General features: G+C 40.1%; 1 protein-coding gene across 1 annotated transcript; it reads right to left on the bottom strand.

The window, feature by feature from the left end:
• Positions 1-600: 600 nt before the first annotated feature.
• On the bottom strand, positions 601-20,627 carry LOC104947374 (receptor-type tyrosine-protein phosphatase S-like; the record flags this gene model as incomplete). Its single annotated transcript, XM_010773376.1, has 8 exons — positions 601-4,881; positions 4,983-5,118; positions 7,870-8,024; positions 14,515-14,640; positions 14,799-14,925; positions 15,580-15,758; positions 19,213-19,498; positions 20,423-20,627. Coding segments are annotated over 8 exons (1,283 nt in total), but the record flags the coding sequence as incomplete, so codon positions are not given.
• Positions 20,628-20,844: the final 217 nt, after the last annotated feature.

The following is a 20,844-nucleotide window of genomic DNA, read 5'->3' as shown; positions in this document are numbered from 1 at the left end:
AAAAATGTGAACATGCAAAACCAAACATGACATTGAGACATTTAAAAGTCGTAACCCTCTTACTCTGTTAATTTTCTTTTCTCCCTTTACTTACATCACATTGCAAGCTGTAATAAAAAGTTACGCAAACTCAATTATGGAACCAATATTTTCATTTCATACACTTTGATGGTTTCAAACATCTGAAGATAGATTAGAGAGCACATGCCACCAGGTGAAGGTTTACCTCTACACCAATATCAGCGTGTCTAGGTGACATTTATCAAGCTTAAAGAGGGGCTTAGGGACCCATCGGGACATGCTTGTGAAGAGGCCGGTGGACAAATATAGGAGGAAGATAATCAAGCCATCTATCAACAGAAGTGCGCCATCTGTGTGCGACACCACTTGTCCTCTGAGCTGTTGTAACACAGCTTTTTCAGTTCAGTTTCCAGTGTACTGATGGATGTACTAAGTAAATAATGGAAACATTGAAATATTGTAGTTAAATAAATGTTACAGCTATTAGCACATACACACTGATCGTCGACAAACAGACATTGCAGAAGAATGGCATCATCCCTTATCATGCTTGATCAGTCACAAATCACAGCCAAATGGTTTTCAGACAACATTTCTTTAATACAAAGTCAACATATCTACATACACAGTGGCTTTAAACCAATTATTGTTTCAGTTAGAAGTAACAGTTTGAAAGTGATAGCTCTTGGCCCTCATAGAAAGGAAAATCTATTTAGCCGAATTTGGGTTATTTTTCATTTTTCGGTATGTACTGTATATGTTCTATTCTTTTTGAAGTCATTTTTTGTTAGTGTTTTTTTTTTTGTTAGTCCCCTCCCCTCCCCCAAATATTCGGTGACATATTCCAGTAAATTTGGCGTCGGTTTTCAAAAGTCTAGCATCTTTACATGAAGTCAAAAGAGTAACACATTGCACAAGCTTCCAAAGATTTCCGGTCCACGGTTTCAGTTTTGGCATTTGGGCCATTTGAACCAGTCCTTTAGGGTTCCAAAAAGACTTCACTTCAGGTTTTTAGTTCATTATGAAACATCTCAAGGTTCCCACTGTTCAGAAGTGACGTGCTGGAAATCAGAATTTGCAGCAAGTTTTTGGTTGTCTTGGTCTTCCCTTAGTTGCATCGCACTGCTCTGTTTCACTGAGTCCTGGTTTCTTTCTGCATCCCACAATAAAATATGGCCAAACAAAAACACAGCATGGTTCTATACAATGCTTAAAAATAATCTAAGGTGAAAAAAAAATCAACATGTCATGTTGCAACTGAACTATGTATGGCCTTTAACACAGCTGCATTCGTCCATCAGCCAATGAAATATTCATGGATAACACCTTGGCATTTTAGGCAGTTGGACAGCTGGGAACCTTCTGAGGATTTTTAGGCAAAAACACCTTTGGGGGTCCATTGTTTCTCTTATTAGTGGAAGCTACATCTTTGTGTTCCCTTTTTGTTAGACTTTCAGTCTTTAGAGTTCTAATTATTTAAACAGAATCATTTTAAAACCTCTCCAGTTGCTGTAAGGAAAGAGGAAAAAGTCCATCTTATCTCTAGTAGACCCTTGCTAATGCCTGGGCAGGAGGACGTTTATGTCCACATTGAGAATGAGAATGTAACAGGACCTTGAATTGATGGTCAATTAGCATTTCAAATGGCTAGCGAGTGGACTAACTTCCCATCCTCGGCTAAATGATACCAGCAGGTCACTGATGCTGATTGCGTGCCCTCATTGAGGCTATAGGTGTGAGAACTGGAGCTGGCTTGTTTCCCGGTTTAACTGCTTGAATGGGAAATTAAAGGCAGAAATAAAGCGAGTGGTAATTAAAGAGCAGGGAGCAGGGCTGGAGAAAGAACATTTCAGGCTTTACAAACACCAGGAAGTCGTATATGAGCAGAACCTCAATCTTTGTGATTCTGTTTCCACTCAAAGTTTGATGTTTTGAGGGTCAAATGATACAAATACATATAATCTATATATTTGTTTATTTACAGGTATATTCTAGTTCATAGTGGATATCTAACAAAATGAATGAGCCAGTATGTCGGAAAATAAGTAAAAACAGAGAAAGAACTTAAATAAATGGATTTACTTAAAATCTGTGAGGGTCGTAGTACATGATCATAAAAGGTACAGTACGTCAAGTCAGGCTGATATAGCTAACAAAAGTTGAATTATGAAACTTTTGATTGATTTGATATTTCGTAGACCAAGGTGTCGTTCAACAGTTTAAAAAAAAAATATTAATGCCTACAAGGTAATGATAATAAAGAATCTCCATAAGGTTTAAAAATGGCATATCCTCATCGGCACAGGATCTACCCGGGGGTAGAAGTGAAACATGGTGAGTGGAGGCAGGGGATTCAGGCAAACAATTGACACCCCCCCCTTTCCCTCATCAAACGCACAATGTTTCTGAGATTACAAAAAACACACAAACAAAATAATAAAATGCATAATTTGAGCACTGGTATAAAAAAAGATGATGAGGAGGAAAATGTAATTAATACTAAGTGTTTGGATATATCTTTATATTCTGCATTTAAATATATATGCATGTGTGTGAGTGTGCAGTATATATACATATATGCACACGTTCACACAGACATGTTATACTTAACATTCCTACAGTGAAAAAATAGAATGTCTTTTAACGTAATATGAACAAATAAGCTTTTTTCTTTTCCTGCTAATTTAAACAAATGCAATACAACATCTCTGTTAAAAAACTAAATGAAAATAAACAAAAAAGAAAATAAAGAGTCTACTATGTAATGTAAAATAAGTCGTCATAATACAACAGTAATGTTTTCATAATGTTACATTAACAATAAGGCTTTTTTGGAAATAAGAAAAGATTACACACAGTTCTGTCCATCGCTCTGGTTTTTGTGCACCCCCATCACAAACCGCCACAGAATCCGTACACTCGTCTGTACCAAAGCACTGATTTCAAAATGATAACCTGGTGATCTCAAAAGCTTGATTTTTTTATATCAGACACATACATTAGTGCGTCATATCCAACAGGGAGTTGTTTTGGGGTTTTCATTTCAACTTTCTTTTCTTTTCTTTAGGGATGTGCAAGTAACTTGTACCGAAGAATTTCATTATCACATCATGGCATCGAGATCCAACATGGCCGCCTGGTCTGGCTGTGTCATCCACAGAGACATCGTCTATAAAACAGAGGACCAAAACCAAAGCAACTACTTTGTTTATCCACCTGTTACCAAACACACACACACACACTGGAACTAAAGGCCAATTGTTTGTCAACCACATGAACGTACAGCTGTGTAATTGCAACAAGCCTCAGCCACTCTTGAGTGTCTTGTACAATGAAATAGATGATTATAGAGGAGGCTGGGGGAAAGAAAAAGGAGAGGTGGAAAAGACCAGTGGACGATGTTGTCGTGTGGATGCGCTTTCAGGCATGGCCGCCTCGATGCTAGCGGTTAGCAGAGCTGGCATCGTTTGTTCGTCAGTTTCCTCTCCCTCAAGAGTCACACTTACAGCATACACGAGAGAAGCAGCATGTTTGGTTCTGACAGAAAAAGTTAATTCCTCATAAGACAAAAAAAGTTTGAAATATTGATGATGAGCATTGGTCACTGTACACAAAGAAAGCCCAGAATCTGTGGCAATCTTTGTTTGGTTGTTCTGTTTGTTCCAAAGCTTCTCGCCCAGCAGATTTATCTCTCGTTCAAAATGGTGGATTTGAACACTGAAGCCCCATGAGGCAATGGTTCCAAAGAGTGGAGTGATTGTAAAAAAACCATGGGACACGTTCGCCATTTCTCCCACCGTGACCCAGCCACAGTGTGTAGCAACAGCCGAGTTCTGCCCCCCCGCGTTCTCTGGTGATTGAGACACGAGCCTCCTGGGGGACTTTTAAATACACTGGGATTCTTTTGAACATCACTATGGTTACCTGGCGCGGGATACTGGTTTTACACAAATTCACAATTCATGAAACTAGCTGATTTTACAGTATTTGTTGCTGCTTACTTCCCCATACCGCCTGACAGTGCCTACTCCTAGCTCTTAAGAACACAGATATTTGATGTATTCTTTAATAGTTGAGTGTTTTTAACAGTGTATAAAAACTCATGGTTAAGTTGACCGTTGCTAAATGGGAATGTTCTCATTGCTAGTGACATTTCCACTGTTTATATTTTTTTGTCTTAACAGAGTTTTGGGAAAACCATTTGTGTTCACACAGGCAACCACAATATGTATTTTCTCTGGATGTCACTCACAAAATGTTCTGATAGAAATACTATTTTTACACCCGGGTATGTCTAAAAAAAAAAAAACGAGAAAGTCACCCCATCTTGGCTACATCCATCTGCCTTTCATAGATTTTTGCTGTTGCCTTCTTCTTCTTCTGAACTGATGCTTGGTACCGTTGAATATTTTTGAGCAGAGCAATGTCCACCAATGTTTACAATATCCTCCACATTGAAACACTTGAGGTAAGGTAAGCAGTCTGATACTTTGATCAAATCCCTCCCCACAGCTTGAGCCACAGCGCCTGGTTTTTCTTCCGATTTCCCTTTTCTTGATGATGGGCAATTTTTCCTTGATTCTTCACAAAAGGTTTCTTTAGTCGAATTGGAATTATTCTCAACTGGTTGGTTGGGCAGCCTCTTCTAAAAATCTACATTAGGATCAAGTGTGTCTGAATTAGTTATGGTGTTGTTGTCGTCTGCTGTCATCTTTTCAAATTTCAAAAGTTTCTATGGCTCAGGAGACTGTTGAGTGGGGGCGACAGGATTCTGGGGGGTAGAGATGGCTTTTACGTTGCATAGTGATCAAAGCTTCCTAAGTACTCCAGAGCTGCGTGATAGCAGAATTGGTACTCATCCTGGAGGGGAAGAACACACACGTACAAGAGAAATGCATTAGAATAAAATAGTGGTTTAAAGAGTTTGCTATGATAATGAGAGATCAGTTACTTCCTCTCACCTCAGTCTGGACCATGGCTGGCCTCTGTGTCCGGAGCATCTTCACTGTCTGGAAGATATCAACCACGCCTTCATAGCGCATTCTCTCCAGGACAATGCTGAGGGTGATGAAGACTCCAGTCCTGCCCACGCCAGCACTAGAAACATTAAAAGGCAAAGTGACTTAATAGGCATGTTGAAGATGTAAATTGGCAGCATTTTGAAACTCTATTTACACCAAGGATAAGTCAAAGTCAACTTTATCCTCAAGCTTCCAGTTTGTGTGTCCAGACAGAGAAATCGAAATACCTTTTTCCACAATAAGATAAGACTTTATGCCTTTTTCTTCTTTAAACCTTGCTAGCCAACAATCCTGCGGCAGGGCGAGCAATGGAAAGGACGCAATCTGCATGTGTGAATCCACTTTCATGTGCGACCACCTTCTCGTCGAACACACTATGAGCCTTCATGGACCCACATACGCACTCCAAATTGGGCACAACAACAACCGAGCAAACATTTTGTCTCATTAAGCCCCTCCCATGTGTCGAGAAACTCAGCCTTCTGCTGCTCTCCAGAAATACTGAGTCTTAACTCAGATCCTGAAATACTTGAGAGCTGCCTCTCTAAGCTGCTTTTCTGTGAAATGACTTCCACTTCACCAATGGAACAATAATTGATATGACAACAGATTTATTTGGGCTTCTGCCAGCCTCCGATGCTATTTTGTTGTGTGAAGAATGAAAGTGATGGCTCCTAGCAGCCACTTTTGGTGTGTGTGTTTTCGTACGGTATGCCTGCAAGTGCGTGTCTGTTAGGAGACAATCCTAGACGAACGACAAAAGATGAGTCATTGTTTAAATATAATCTAAGTGATACTGAACACAGTAGTTATTCAGTCTAATCATGCAGAACATACGGCCGCCCTTTTCACACACACACCCACCCACTTCCAACCCCCACACCGCAGGAACTCTCATCCCACCCAAAGCCTCTTCCTGGGAGTCGGTCACAGCTTGTCACATGGACTCTTAAACTCACTCAGAGCTCCTCTCTCTCTCTGTGTCTCTCCAGGAAGATCGACTCTCCAAATCTGAAGGCTTGCCGAGCCGCTGCAGACTGAGAGGATTTGGTGTCCCCATTCACAGGAAGTAATCAGGCAATTAATGACAAAAAGCATGTGGGTCTATTAGATAGTGGCTGAGGAGGGGAGTAGAGGAGGTGGAAGAACAGAGGGTGTGAGAGGAGAGCCGGGAGAAAGGAAAGATGGAGGGGAGGAGAAGAACCAGGGAGAGGATTAAAAAAAAAGACAGAGGGATGAGAGACGGGAAAGACCAGTGACAGAAGACGAAAGTAAGAGAAAAAGAAGAAATAAGCTCTGAAGATGAAAAGCCTGAAGGAGGAGGGGGGAGGAGCAGGCTATGGCAGTAACAGACAAAGAAACCAACTAAAGCATAGTTCTTTTTTTTCATCACTACTCAAGAGAAACTCATTTCCGAAATTCAATGACAAAGTGACACCTACTCATAAAAAATATACATATAAAAAAAGTACAAAATGACCACCAAGTATTTCAAATGGCTGCAGGTGACATAGGAACCTGATTAACAGCATGCCATTCTAATGATTTACTCCACTGTGGGCTGTAGACATTGTGTGGTAATCCTCTTATAGTGCTCTGAAAATCGAACAGAGTTCACGAGATGTGTGAAGGATGCCGTAACTGTGCATTTGGCAGCTGAATAAAACCTAGTCATGTGACTCTTGCAGTCATTTTGTTCCTCCAGTCCCGCAATTCTTCCTGCAATAACAAACCCTTTCTGCTTGAAAACAGGCTCTCCCCCCCTCCAGTAACTGTTAGGATTCACAGAAGGGAGGAATAACTCAAACTTATTGGAGCTTCCCTGTCACATCTCACAACTCCCAGGGGGCCTATTCATAGCTGGTGACATCAGTGCTTTTTAATACAGGGGAGGTGAGGTTATGCTTGATGATGTCATGGCGCCTTTGTGATACAAAAAGAAGAGACATAGTGACACCTGATCAGCCATCAAAGTATGCCATGTTTATGAGGCAGCAAGGAAATTATTCAGTGTGTTCACACCTTTGTCAACACGATCACATTCAAAGACACTGTTGTATCCTAAAAGATTTTTCTGAATGCCAGACGATGACAAAACCGCTGTATAATTATGAATCATACACGTACCTGCTTTTGTTCAAGGAATTATAGACATTTCCTTCTTTTCTGTAACAGTCTTGTAAAGCATACAAAAACAAGTCTATCAAAGATGTCCAACTCCAGGGAACAAAAGGTAAAAACAAATCCGGATGGATCCTACTGAAGGTCTAACATGAATAAGAGAAAGCCCCCGGTTTTGAACACTTCCAAATATGGGTTTGTACTTGAGTTAATGATAAAGGTTACCTTGGAAGCTACAGCCAATGTGATAAAAATGCATCACGGAGCTATCATAAAAATCAAACAGAATGGCTGTATCATTTCATGTGCCTACTTTTTGCAAATGCCAAGCCGCATTTCAGCCTTATCAATTATGGAGGAGCAGAGCCTGTGGAGCAGCAGAGATAGTGTACTGCGGAGGCAAAAAGGTGAGGAGGATGTGACCATGCTGTAAGAGCTGCCCCCCCCAGGAGGGGCTGCGTTGCTAAAACAATAACCATCTTAAAATGTGATTTAATCTAGTCTTGCTATTTGAAGCCTTATATATCTTTCAAGAAGGAAAGTGTGTCTGTAGGGTTTACCTTGAAGCTTACTTGTTGCAATACCTGGAAAATGGTATGTGATCAATCAAATTGATGATGTTTTCAAAAAAGTGTTATCCTTTTGTGTGTTGTCACTTTAATAAAAAGCAGAGAAACATAGCGCAACATGACAGTGAGTTTGTTACCTGCAGTGAACAGAGATTGGTCCATCCTGTCCGAACTGCTCCTTGGTTTTATGCACCTGGCCAATAAAATCAATGAATCCCTCTCCGGATTTGGGCACGCCTTGTTCCGGCCAATCAGTAAACTGGAACTGCCTTACTGTCCTGGACTGACCATCCTGCAAAAATAGAGAAAAACAATGTGAGAATAGAATACAGAGATAGATGAACAAGGAATAGGTGGCAGAGACACGAGGAACAAATATGTAAAGAAAGCTTTTTTGGGTTAAAGAGGACCTTTGTTCATGTTTTTTTACACTCTACACTCTTTGGATCATTTTATGACCATAATGCAGATTGATAATTGATAACAATTTTAAAGAATCTTTAAAAGTGTAAACTGATGATTATTTTCTCTATAAGAGTAACATAACATATGGATACATGTACAAACATCTCCCTACAAGGGGAACGTGTGTCCTCTACCTACAACCCTATTGTCCCTATATTCTCCCCTACCAAAGTGCGTGTTTGTGTGCATGTGTGTGTGTGTGGCACGAGTAGGTCCTGGTTAAAGCTAATCAATAGTGTATCTGCCATGACGAGCGTCTTCTCCCAGACATCATGTTGAATAGGATAATCCTGCGATGCGATCGATGCAGCGACCTGATTGATGGAGGTAAGAAGAACGGAGGACTACCGGAGTAGGAGGTGGGATTGGACGTTGACAATTGAAAATAAAAACCCTGACACGCTGACAAACCCGCTAGACAAAATGTCAATCTTAACAATTTAATCTAATATTGATTCTTATAATCTTGTGTTGGCAGTGCACTTGCATTTGCTTCCAATGCAAACAAACACCCTTAGATACATTTTTACAATGAGGTGGCATCACAATAGGACAAGTGAATTGATCTGCTTTATTTTGAGAGAGCTGATCTTGGAGTTTGAGAATGCACAGTCGATATTTGTGTCCTTGTAAAGAAAGTTGTTATAGAAGTAGTTTGGAGTAAATACATTTGTTACAAAAGTAAGCAAAGAGAAGCAATTTCAGAGATTTTGAGACGCGCTGCTGTCTGCTTGAAGCCACCAGCAATTAATACAACCAGGTGTTCATTTCTCCCTTTTTGCACACTACCCTATGCTTGTGTTTAGACAAGCTCTCACACATTTGCCTCTCATGTGTTCACTTTGCAAAAGGCTTCATTTGATCAATACTCATTTGGTGAGTAAACAGGAATATGTTTGTCCTTTATTTATTGTCATCCCGCTAGTAGAATTAAACAAATCTAAAATCAGCTTTAGGGGGAATTTGTCTAAATAGCAAATCAATGATATATGCAAGAATGTGAACTGTGTGAAACAGATATAACTTTGTTGGGAAAACTGAAATATGTTTCCCCTAAAGCAAATTATCAGCACTTGTTTAAGTAGTGTGATAATGATTAACAAATTACGTTTATTCACAGAGCCAGTGAATTGAGCAAAGTAACAACCAATGTGGATCTCATTCGCTACAACCTTATAGTAGTCGAAAGCTAAGCAGTGTGTAAGGGGCTAACATCTCCACAATACCTCTGATACTGGACATAGAAACACCCAAGAGAGAACCGTTTACATTTATAGTTATATTACAAGATGAAATGTTATTATAGCAGTTGTGTCTGTCTGCGCATATACAGTAGATGTTTGATCAGGTAACTATGACACAAATGGAGTGGTGTACTTCTATTATGAAAAATAATTAAATCCACTAAAGACTACATACTGCCCACACTGAAACTCAGGTTTCATAAGGTATCATTACATCTAGCTAGCTTAATGGATAATTGAGGTGAGAAATAACATCATGTCAGGATAGGAGAATAAAATGTGTCAGTAAAAGAAGGTTAAAACAATGATTAATTATTATAACCTTGTAAAACTAACAATGGCTTACCTAAAGAGTTTTCTTGATCTACATTTTCTTGAGAAAAGTAGGTGCTGATGTAAGTAGCTTAGGCTCTAGATTTATCATGCATGTTGTCACGGTGCGTTTGCCACGTTCTAATTCATTCATTTTAGCCACGAGCTAACCACCCCCCCCCCCTCTAATGTAAGCATACTGCATGCAGATGTCTACCTAATCTGTCCTTTGAGTCTTTGTGCTTCCTGTGGGAAGTCCTGCTGTCCCGCGCGGCCGTATGCACCGTGTTGCTATTTAAGCTGTTGGTGTGCAGCCAAGATGATTTTCTTGTACATTTATTGGGCTCTACAAATACAGTGATTTGGATTCTCATAAATTAATCTCCGTGTGCAGACTCTCTTTGTCCAACGTCTCGTGTCTTTCCCTGTTTTATGACGCATCGCATGTTTCTTCTCTTTCGTTGCCTTTGTTTTTGATCTCAAAAACATTTTGCCTCAGCAGGGGGATTAAAAGTGAAAAAGGGGCAAAGACAACAACACAATAAAGCAAGCATGCTAAAGAAAGAAAGAAAGAAGAAAGAAAAAAAGGGAGGAAAATTTAACACACAACCTGAAGGCTCACGCGGCGTGACAAATTATGTGATTAAATACGTGACTGGCTCGCTAGATGTGAGTGTTGAAGCGTGGAGTCTATGCTATTACTGCGCAGGCCATGGGACATACATATGCACACACACACACACACACACACACACACACACACACACACACACACACACACACACACACACACACACACACACACACAAAGTTACATAAACAGTGTTTCTTAATATTTTACTGAGACCTAACCCTCCATATACCATCTCTTTACTATCTTTGCTTTGTTTCCTTAACTCAGATGATAAGCTTTGACTGTCTGTTGGCTTTTTATCCTCCTTTAAGAATCCTCGGAATAACTTCAGCACTGGGCAGGGCATTAGGCCACATATGTGCATTTGTCAGAGTTTTAACTGTGAGCTCAATGTATGTGTCCTTGAAGTTAAGGAAATTATTTTAGGAAATACAAGGATGTGTCCGAATGTAGAAAATGGAAAAAGGTATGTTGTGAGAACTAAGCCTGTGTAAGTGTGTGTGTTTGTGTGTGAGCCTGTTAAAAGAGATATTTTGCACACTGCATAAAGTATAAAGAGAAAAGTGTGCGTGTGTTGCGGGGGTGATGGCATACCAGCTTAAACAGCATTTCTTTCTGATTTCCACAGTGAAAAGTGTGTGTCGTTTGTATTCAAATGTATGGCGTGTGTGTGTCTCTGTGTGTGTTTGTGTTGTTATGTGTGTGTGTGTGTGTGTGTGTGTATATATGTGTGTGTGTGTGTGTGTGTGTGTGCAATGATATGATATGTTTCACTTTTTACAACAGGATGACTGCTAACTAGCTGCCACAACGCACGGGAAGTCATTGAATATGTCAGCCTGTTGGCACAGAGAGAGGAAGCAGGTTTTTTTTCCTCGCTTCACTTCTGCTGCTGCTGCTTCAAACTGTCTGCCCTAATTGGATCCCAAATAAGAAATCCTGAGGTGAAAAGATTACTGCAGTAGGTTATTAGCAGTTCAGATCAAGAAAGTCAGGCTGGTTATGAACTCTCATTATTTTGTGAATGAAGTTACTTTCAACATTAAGTTATCATGATATCTTGTTTTGTGTGGGAACCCAACTAACTCATATCTGAGCCATTTTAGGGAATTTTAAGGAAATAAATATGTTCTACTCGTGATATTTATGTGACCTATTTTCCCTTAACCTGCTTTGTCTCCTACATTTCTCACACTTCAGTGAAGGGCAATTGTGGAAATGATAGCATAATTTAGTTTCCTTCTAGACTTTTGAGCCTGCTGATAAAGTTTGCCTGTGTATATTGTATGATTGTTTTTAACCAAACACTGGTCCTGAATTGAAAGTCTAAGATCGAGAATCCAAAAAGCTCCTTGGTCTTTCAAATTGAGGGACTCATAACGGAGCTTAACATTTACAAAGGATGATTATGTTTGCAGACAACAATTCAGTCAAGTGTGTTACTGTGTACATCGATAAAACCAAACAATAGACCTTTTCAAATGTTTCATGCTGTAATTACTGTGATTGTCTTTAATTTCGGATGATTTTTTCTTTTCTTTTTTTTAGTCAATTTATTGAACATGTAAATGGACTGTACTTATATAGCGCTTTATCCAGTCTTTAAGACCCCTCAAAGCGCTTTACATACTACATGTCATTCACCCATTCACACCCATTCAAACAGAGCAGTGTACCTTACTCTAGGACCTAACATTCACACACATTCACACACCGTTGGCCATGCCATCGGGAGCAACTCAGGGTTAAGTATCTTGCCCAAGGATACATCGACATGTTGACTGCATGGGCTGGGATCGAACCCACAACCTTCTGGTTGAAAGACGACCACACTCCCTCACAGCCACAGTCGCCCACGGTACACGTCCGTGGCTGTCTTGGTGAGTAACAGCTTCGCTGGGGCTTTACCGGGTCATTGGGTAAGTGTTTAAAACACCTGTCGTGGCTATGCATGAACGACTAGGGTGAGACAAGATAGTTAGTATTGGGAAGGCAGTTAGCTAGTGGGAGAGGTATTCCGAGTAAAAAATATTATATCTATTCTTTTTATATGGCACCAGGTTCAAGGAGAGTTTGACATTGACAGATTTTTTAAGTGTCCCAGTGTGGAACTGCTGGAAACAATATACTAAAGACAACTTTTAAAAATTGCAGGCATTTGAGGTTAGGACAAGGTAGACCTTCCAAAGCAGGGTCGTTAAAGACACCATAGGCTACGTACAGACCAGTTGATACTGAAAGAAGTTCTGCCAGCAGTGGCTGTCGATTGATGGTTCCGAGGAGGAGTTGGCTTGAAGGCAGCTATAAATCCAGAGCGGCAGAGAAGTGCAGGCTTTTCTTTGTTTGACTTTGGTGAAATGACATTTGAACAGAGAAAGGAATAACTGCTCCTCGCAGTACCACAAGACGGCTGACGTGCTGGAACGAGCAATCTCTTGAGGTACCGGGCTAGAGCTTGTGAACAGGAAACTGAGAGGAGCATTTAAGGTTAACCACAGTGGTGCGGGGAAGCTGAATTGCAACAAGGAGCGTTACAAGTTGGACCTCATCCAAGAGCGGTAAGCTTTCTTCTGGGTGTCCCCAGCAACTTCTGATGTCAGCTTATAACTTGAGGTTGTTCCGAAATTCGAGGAGAAGACTGTCGATTATTTTTTTGGATTTATTGAGGCGACTTTGTCCTGGTTCAAGCAGAGCGCTTGTAACACAAGTCAGAGTATCTAAAAGCCAGTATAAACCCCCCAAAGTGTTGCTGTGAAAACCACATTTCCCTTCCTAGGTTTATGGACCATTAATGCTTTTGTTTCTGTTTTTCATCTTTTCTGAGCATCGATGACAAATTATGCAAAGCCCCCGTTCCTCTGAAAGATCATCTCGTTAGCTGAAGGTTGGATCGATGTATTTATGTTCTCTTCCTGACCTCTTGGATAGTCCCTAAATCTGAGTGACGAGGATGTCTGCTTGGATTGATGTCCCTTGTAGATCTTGTTTGGTGCTTCTTCCAGGAACAAGGTCTCATTTGGGAGACATTTTGTGGAACCCACCTGAAATCTGTAATATAGTGAGTAATAAGAATTGCTTTTGAGTTATAATGTCCAAATATAATTCTTGACAGAGCGATGTCTCATATGTTGTATGTATGCTTCATAAGCAGCGGTCTATGTATTGAGAAACCACATGTTACTTCATGACAATAGGATATCATGTTCTTCGAATACAGCTTGTGACGGTGGAACTCATCAGGAATTCAATCTATACACTTGGCCTGTGTGTGCTTGAAAATTTAATTTACACGCATTACAGCATTTCTACTAATTAAATATTAGAGCCAATTAACCAATCTCTGGTGTTCAAGTTTAATAAGTTGTAGTTATTCTTGAAGGAAAAATCCTCCTTGCTACTTTTTTATTTTTGAAAGTGTGGTGCCCTTATGGGTTTGAGAATGTAATAATATTGAAATTTATATTCAACTTCCCTAATAAGGTAATATATTTATATATATAAATGTGTCATTTTCCAGACATATCGGGCGTACAGTCGTGAGGCCCCGTGTCGCTTTTGTCTTTGCTTATTTTATTGTCTGTGAGGATTATAGTTTAATTCATGTGTTTCAAATTCTTCCATCTCATTTGTTTAAATAATGTATGATGCTATGTATGGGCAGTAATGAGTTATATAGATCCCCGTCATACAGTTATGATGTATTATTGGCTCTAATATTCAGGTGTTTGTCTTCTAAATGGGACCATGTTGTATTTGCAAATTGCCTGATATCAAAATAATGCTTTTTTCTCAGGAGAGGTTATTCAGAATTATTTGGTTATCCTTATCCCAAAAGCATCATTNTCCCTCACAGCCACAGTCGCCCCACATGTCAGGAAACACATACAACAACAATAATAATAATAATAATATATATATATATATATATATATCATTTTCTTTCTTGTTTTTTCTCACTCATAATAATAATTATAACAAAGTACAAAAAAAGAAAATAATACACAAAAAAAAAAAAATTCAATAAATAAATAAATAATAATAATGATCTTAATGTGTGACTTGTTTCCACATCGCAACCTACTGAATAAACACTCATTCAAAATCCAACACTGTTAGGTATGACTTACCCTTGCGTCTGTGACCTTGAACTCTCGGAGGATGTACTGGGGCATGTTGTATTCTGCCATGGGATCGACCACGAAGTATTGGTACCTGGCAGAGCGCTCTGCGGGCCAGTACTGGTGACACTTTTCCTGTTTGAGCAATTGGGAAGAAAAACTCTGGTTAATTTAGATTTTGACAACTAATTATTGCATTTGTTACATTTCCTTTTCCTTTGACTCCTTGTATAAAAAAAGTTGAGAAATAACATAACAACAAATATTTGGAAATGATTTGTGTTATGTCCTACCCGTCCCATCTCTCTCAGTTTGGTCAACATGACTACGATAGTAGAGTTGTTCTCCCAGAGCATTCTCCAGAAGTCTTCTGTAGTCTCTGCCAGAGGGCCCTGCGTGGCGATGTATGCCTTCTGTTGCCTGAATACAGCAAAAGCATATCAAAATCATTTATGTTCAGCTTGTATAATTACTTTGTACCAATTTCTTGGAACAAAACTGATACTTAAAACATTTTTGAGTGATAGCAAACATTTTTTAGACAATTTTTTGAACATGTCAGAAACAAAACATACAACAATAATAATAATATATACGTGTATTTTTTTCTTATAATAATAATTATAACAAAGAGAAAAAAACAAACATTAAAAAAATAAATAATAATTTCAATCAAATAGTCTCTGTCATGTTCAACAGGGGCAAGAAAAAGCTTAAACAAACTTTTCTGGTCCTACCCCCTCTAGCGTACGTTTTCCTTGAAAATAAAGGATTAGGTCATCGTCATCAGCATCATGTTCGTGACTCGTGACTTGCTCGCGTTAACAAGTTATACTTTATATGTGGATCTAGAAAACAACAATAGGAATGCATTTACATTTGCAGTTTCAAGTAGGTATCTTTCATTGAAATCTAAATCATATCCTGATTTCCCTTATGTATGTTCTCTTCACAATTGTATCTTTAAGTTAAACCTCAGAGGAGCATTTTAAATGTTTGTCTTGCATTATTAAAGATGTTCCTGGCAACGGATAAAAACAGGCATGTTTCCCGCCATCCCACCCCTATTCCTACCTGTATCCATCGATGAAGCTGGAATTGATGTAGTCAGATCCTTCCAGGCCTCTGATTGGCTGAAGGCAGACGCGCGTGGTCTCATAGGGCATGATGTTCACCAGCCGATTCTTGAACTTGTTACAGGGAAGGTTGGCACTGATGAAGCGCGACGTGTGGGCTTTGGAGTTGGCCAAACGCTGGAGAGGAAAGACGGAGGATTAGATGAAGAAATGGTGGAAAGGAATTCACAGAAATAAGTGAGGTTGAAAAATACAGAAAGAAAAAAAGTGTTACATAGAAAGTGTGGCATGAAAGTTATGGAGGAGGAAGAAGATGAAAAGAAAGGTATGGTGGAGGTAGTTACAAAGAGCAAAGAAGAGACATGAAAAGAGTTGAAAGAGTAAGGAAGAGTAGGAGAAGATGATAAAAGGTGGAGAGATAAGGGAGATATGGCAGGAAGGGAAGTTAGGTTTGAGACAGATAAAGGGAGTATATCAATGACAGAAAGTAATGAATCTAATCTGCTTTGCATATAATGACACCACTTCAAAGGAACATTGTTTATTAAGTATATATTTAAGCAATTTCAAAAACGTTTTGTAACTTATGGGGTCTTGCAGTGTCAGAAAGCAACAATGAAAGATATACCACACACCCAGAGCAACAAGCCGCTGGATGAAGCCTGTATGAAACTAAAAACTCTTCTAAAAGTAGGTCACCAGTGCCTTTGATAAGAGCAGAGCTGTATGTGAGCATAAAACGTAGACTAAAAAAAGGGAACTTCAGAAACACACACACTGCATAATGATCAAAAACAAGCTGTACTGCTACATCGTCGCCGTCACATGGACCTCAGCGGGAGCTGCTGTTCAGGGGGAATAAGATCGCCACCTTTTGGCTTTAATGTCTCAATGAAGCATGCATGCGTGTGTGGGTGTGTGTGCTTGCTTGTTAGCGTTCGCCTGAAAATGGAAGACACCCTAATAAGATTGTCTAGAGGCCCTTTCAAACAGCAAACAGCTTGGCGCATCGTAGGCACCAGCAGCATCAGATGAGAGAGGAGAGATGGGTTAAATTGACCCTAATAAAAGGTAGGCAGGAGTGCAGATTTACTTCCTTGTCTCTCAATTGTCGTCCAAAGTCAAAGTGTACCTCCACATTTCTCAGTGTGTACACAGCCGAACTTACCGATTTGCTATTTCTCCCATTAGAACGTTGTCCTCTCTTTCGCTCTAAATCCCCTATAGCACCAGTATCTCCGTGTCAGTGGCCACTTGGAGTCCGTCCAGCCCTTTTTTCTCCCTGCTTCCCTTCATCCCTTGCTACCGTCCTCCCTTTGATCTGTGTTTCACAAAGGCACCTGGACAGGCTCGAGGTGGCCTGGCAGCTCTAAAGAGGCTCTCCACTACACCACCAACCACCAGAGGGTGCAGGGAACGGAGCCAAACCTGGCAACCTGTCATCTATCAGGCCAGAGAAGCACCTACTGCTGGTCACGGTTGCCAGTTCCTTATTTAAATCACAGTATATCTGCACTTGAATGGTAAGGAAGCAAAAGGGACATTTACGTTTTGGGTTTTACGTAACAACAACGGGGCAATTTGTTTTTCCTAATCCCAACCTGCCCGAGCCATAATCTTAACAAACAGTTGAACAATCAATGTTTAATGATGTTTATGATGTAGCTACAATACCTCACAACCCCTAGAAAGGAGCTTTGGAAATGTCGCTTCACAATATAAAAAAAAAAGAGAACAGTTCCTCTTCTCTTGTCTTGTTGTTTGCATTTCGATCCCAATTGAAAACTCTGCTGCTGAAGTTCATTCCTTTCCTAGGACTTTTAATAGAATCCAGTAGCCCACTTATAGCTTATACATTTGAGATATAATTAGTATGTTGCTGTATACTTTTCCTACATGTGTGTTATGTTCACTAAATTCTCCTGTGCAACAATCTTTCCCGGCAAAAAGCTGTATTATTTACACACATATGCCAGAAATCAGCAGTCTGACAACTTCACAGCAAGTCCCTGTCCTCTGTTTATTCCCCGTGCTGAACTCCTGTGAATCCCTCCAGTCGCAGCTTAACTCAGCGCGACACCGTTTCCCACCTGAGAATGACAATGCTCTACCACCCTTCCCCATAGAGCAGCATTTGGTCGAATCACTTCCTAAGTGCCAAGTTAGCATACACTCGTTCCTTTGTTAATTAGCCAAACATTCCTCCCTCCACTTTCCCTGCCATCTCCCTCCATTTATCATCATCAAGTATTAATTACAAAGCTTCCCCACCCGTCTTCACCAGACCTATCGTTTGTATCCTGAATGTAGCATGGATGCTATTAATCCCCAGTTGACTCTGTACGCCAGCTCAGCATTATCCCCGCTACAGATGGCGATGGAGATTCCATCAACGGAAAAAAAGGTAACACACCAGTACTGTTATTACTGCGGGACGGGGGGGGGAGGGGGGGGGCTGTGTTGGTGAATGGCAATGGGATGATGGATGATTTCAGAGTGAGCAAGTGTGCAATTCAAGGTCAGCAGATACTGAATGAAACACCCGAGCTGGTCTGAGTTTATACACTCATGATTAAGATCTTTAATGGAGATCTATGTAAACACTGTACCTGGCTGTTTCTCCTCACCTACTACTTTGTCATGTATTTCTCGAAGGAAGCGTACATGCTTTCTATCTCAAAACTAAACTTAATTCTATGTTGGTTCGAGCCAAATGCTTTATCTTGTGTATTCTAGATTAAACCCAATTTCTTTTCTTAAGCATATTATTCCAAATCCTCTAAAATGAACATTGGGACCCAGCATTGAAGGGCTTATATATAATAATTCAAATGGTGTGTATCTAAGTGATTAAGTCATTGAAGTGAGGCTCAAGAAAAAGAAAAAGAGATTTGCTTTCTATACCATCTGAGATCCTATTACTTTGGGAGCATGTACAGCATAAATTGACAAGTAGTTACCATGTAAATAAGGCTGTTTAATCTATATTATTCACACCTGGTGCTGACAAGAAGCTGACAACTTCAGGAGACGTGTCTTTATCTCATATTTTTGTAATCTTTACGCTTTCTGTGTTGTACAAATTGTTCACTCCTTTTTTCTTTTGTCTTTGTATGCAACAAGCGGAAAGAAACATCTAACCTGCCTCTTATGTAACTCATTACTACGTTTATCTGAGATAAACACATTTGTTATAAACTGTATCTTCACTCATCTGAAAGGCCTTTTTGTTGAATCTTTCCCTCAGTCTCCCCATTTAGATTCATAGTTTCTTGCCAGAAAACACAGAACCACTATATTTTAGTATACAAAATGAACCAAATCTAATCAAAAGTCCATTATTAAAAGCAACAAATAGGCACACCGCAAATAACGATGACAAATGAAAAAGTGTGAGGCAAAGAAAGATAACACTGGCCTAATTTTACAATCATTTTTATGTTCTGTAAGTGGATGGAGTGAAGGTTAATACAGACAGTGATCCGACATGTCTGTAATTTACATGTCAGACACCAATAATAGTTACAATAAATACACTTAATACTGAAAAAGTCATAAAACCTTGGTATTTCACTTATAGAAATGTAGTTAAAAAATAGACATAATGTTATAAAGTACATGTTTCCTGTACCTTGAACTCAAGCTCCATGCCAGTGACGTGCTCGCCGCTCTCCACCTGGGCCAGCTTCTGGATGTAGGAGTAAAGGCTCCGGGCAGCCACTTCAGTGTTGCCGCAGGCAACCGCCTCCAGCAGAGCGTCGTGAATGAAGCTGTACTGATCCTCCGTCTGCACCATGTAGTTCCGCTGCGAGCGCATCAGCGTCACATGGCCGTAAATGTCGACCGTCTTCTCGTGCTTGATACGTTCAAGCATGGCATCGATAACAATAAAGCAACCTGTCCGGCCAACACCCGCACTACAAGAGGAGGGGAAGAAATGAGAAGAAATATAAATGATAGATTTTAAAGGGTTTGTTTCATAGATTTCCACCCCTGCTTTTAGATCCAGTCCTCTGAGGTGCTTTGTGTGTAAGGTATAGCTATTATCAGTGCTTAAATATATAAAGGATTGAAAGAATTAGAGATGATGTATGTCCAGTAATGCTTGTAGATTGCTTGGGCATTGCATTTTATATAAATGAGTGGGAGAAGATAGTGAAAGCAAGAGCAGGAATACTGAAGAAACAAAAAATGACACACAGAACAACAAGAGGACAGGGAAGGAGACGGAGCAAAGCAAGCTGTCACATTTCAGTTCTATTGGGTAGTGCTTTGGACTCACTGAAGTCTTCTTATCTTGACAAAGAGGAAGGTTTCAATTTGAATAAGCCATTTGAGAAATATCACTTGTAAAGGGAGGATGGGCTAAGGAGCAAAAAGGGAGAAGCACGAAAGATGGAAAGGGATTACTGTGAGGCTTTTCACAGAGAGGGGAAAAAAATGAGGACAAAGATAGAGAGAATAAAAGCAGAGAAAAAAGGGATGCCTTAAAAGGAAAGATGATGTGACCAACGGAGGGAAGAAAGGATGTGGGATCCATTATGAAAGAGAGCATGTGTTTGTATAATGTGCGTTATGTAATATATAATAGCAGTCATGGAGGAGTTCTTCATTTTCTTTGCTCATGGACATACAAACAGGAATACCATGGGCGGGGCAAAACGGAGAAAAAACCTTCCATGTGTAGGGTTCATTTGACTTTATTGGCATTCAGCTTACCACAGGGGCACATTCAACCGTCCCAGTTGGCCACAACAAATCCAGTTACATAAAAATGTAAAAACATGTTGGATCCCAGAGCATCAAAAGAGTACATTATCCAACCAAACATTGCTACTGACCTGCAGTGAGCGATGATGGGTCCTGCGTCAGGCGGGTTGCAGGTCTTAACTCTGCGGAGGAAGGCGAGGAAGGGGGTGGGGTACTCTGGTACTCCGTGGTCAGGCCACGCCGTGAACTGGAACTGACGAACCTCCCGCTTCTCACTCGAGCCATTCTGGAAATAACAAAGCGAGGCGGGGTTGGATTTGGATTTTGGATCATTTTCTTTGTGTCACAACAAAAATAAACACAAATAAAGTGTTGCAAACATGGGCGTTACAGACATGGTTTACTGTTCAGGGCATTGTAAGGGTTATTGTACAATGAGAGCTGTAATTAACTTTATAGGTACAGCGACTCAGCCTCAATCCAGCTCATCTACTAGATGCCTGGACCGCCTGCCCTCACAGAGTCCATTTAACCCTCCTGTTGCGTTAATCCC

Source organism: Notothenia coriiceps, unplaced genomic scaffold (assembly GCF_000735185.1).
Source record: "Notothenia coriiceps isolate Sejong01 unplaced genomic scaffold, NC01 NC01_scaffold00012480, whole genome shotgun sequence".
In the NCBI taxonomy this organism is placed as follows: domain Eukaryota; kingdom Metazoa; phylum Chordata; class Actinopteri; order Perciformes; family Nototheniidae; genus Notothenia; species Notothenia coriiceps.
The sequence above is the reverse complement of the archived record's forward strand: the minus strand, read 5'-3'. Positions and strand labels throughout refer to the sequence as shown.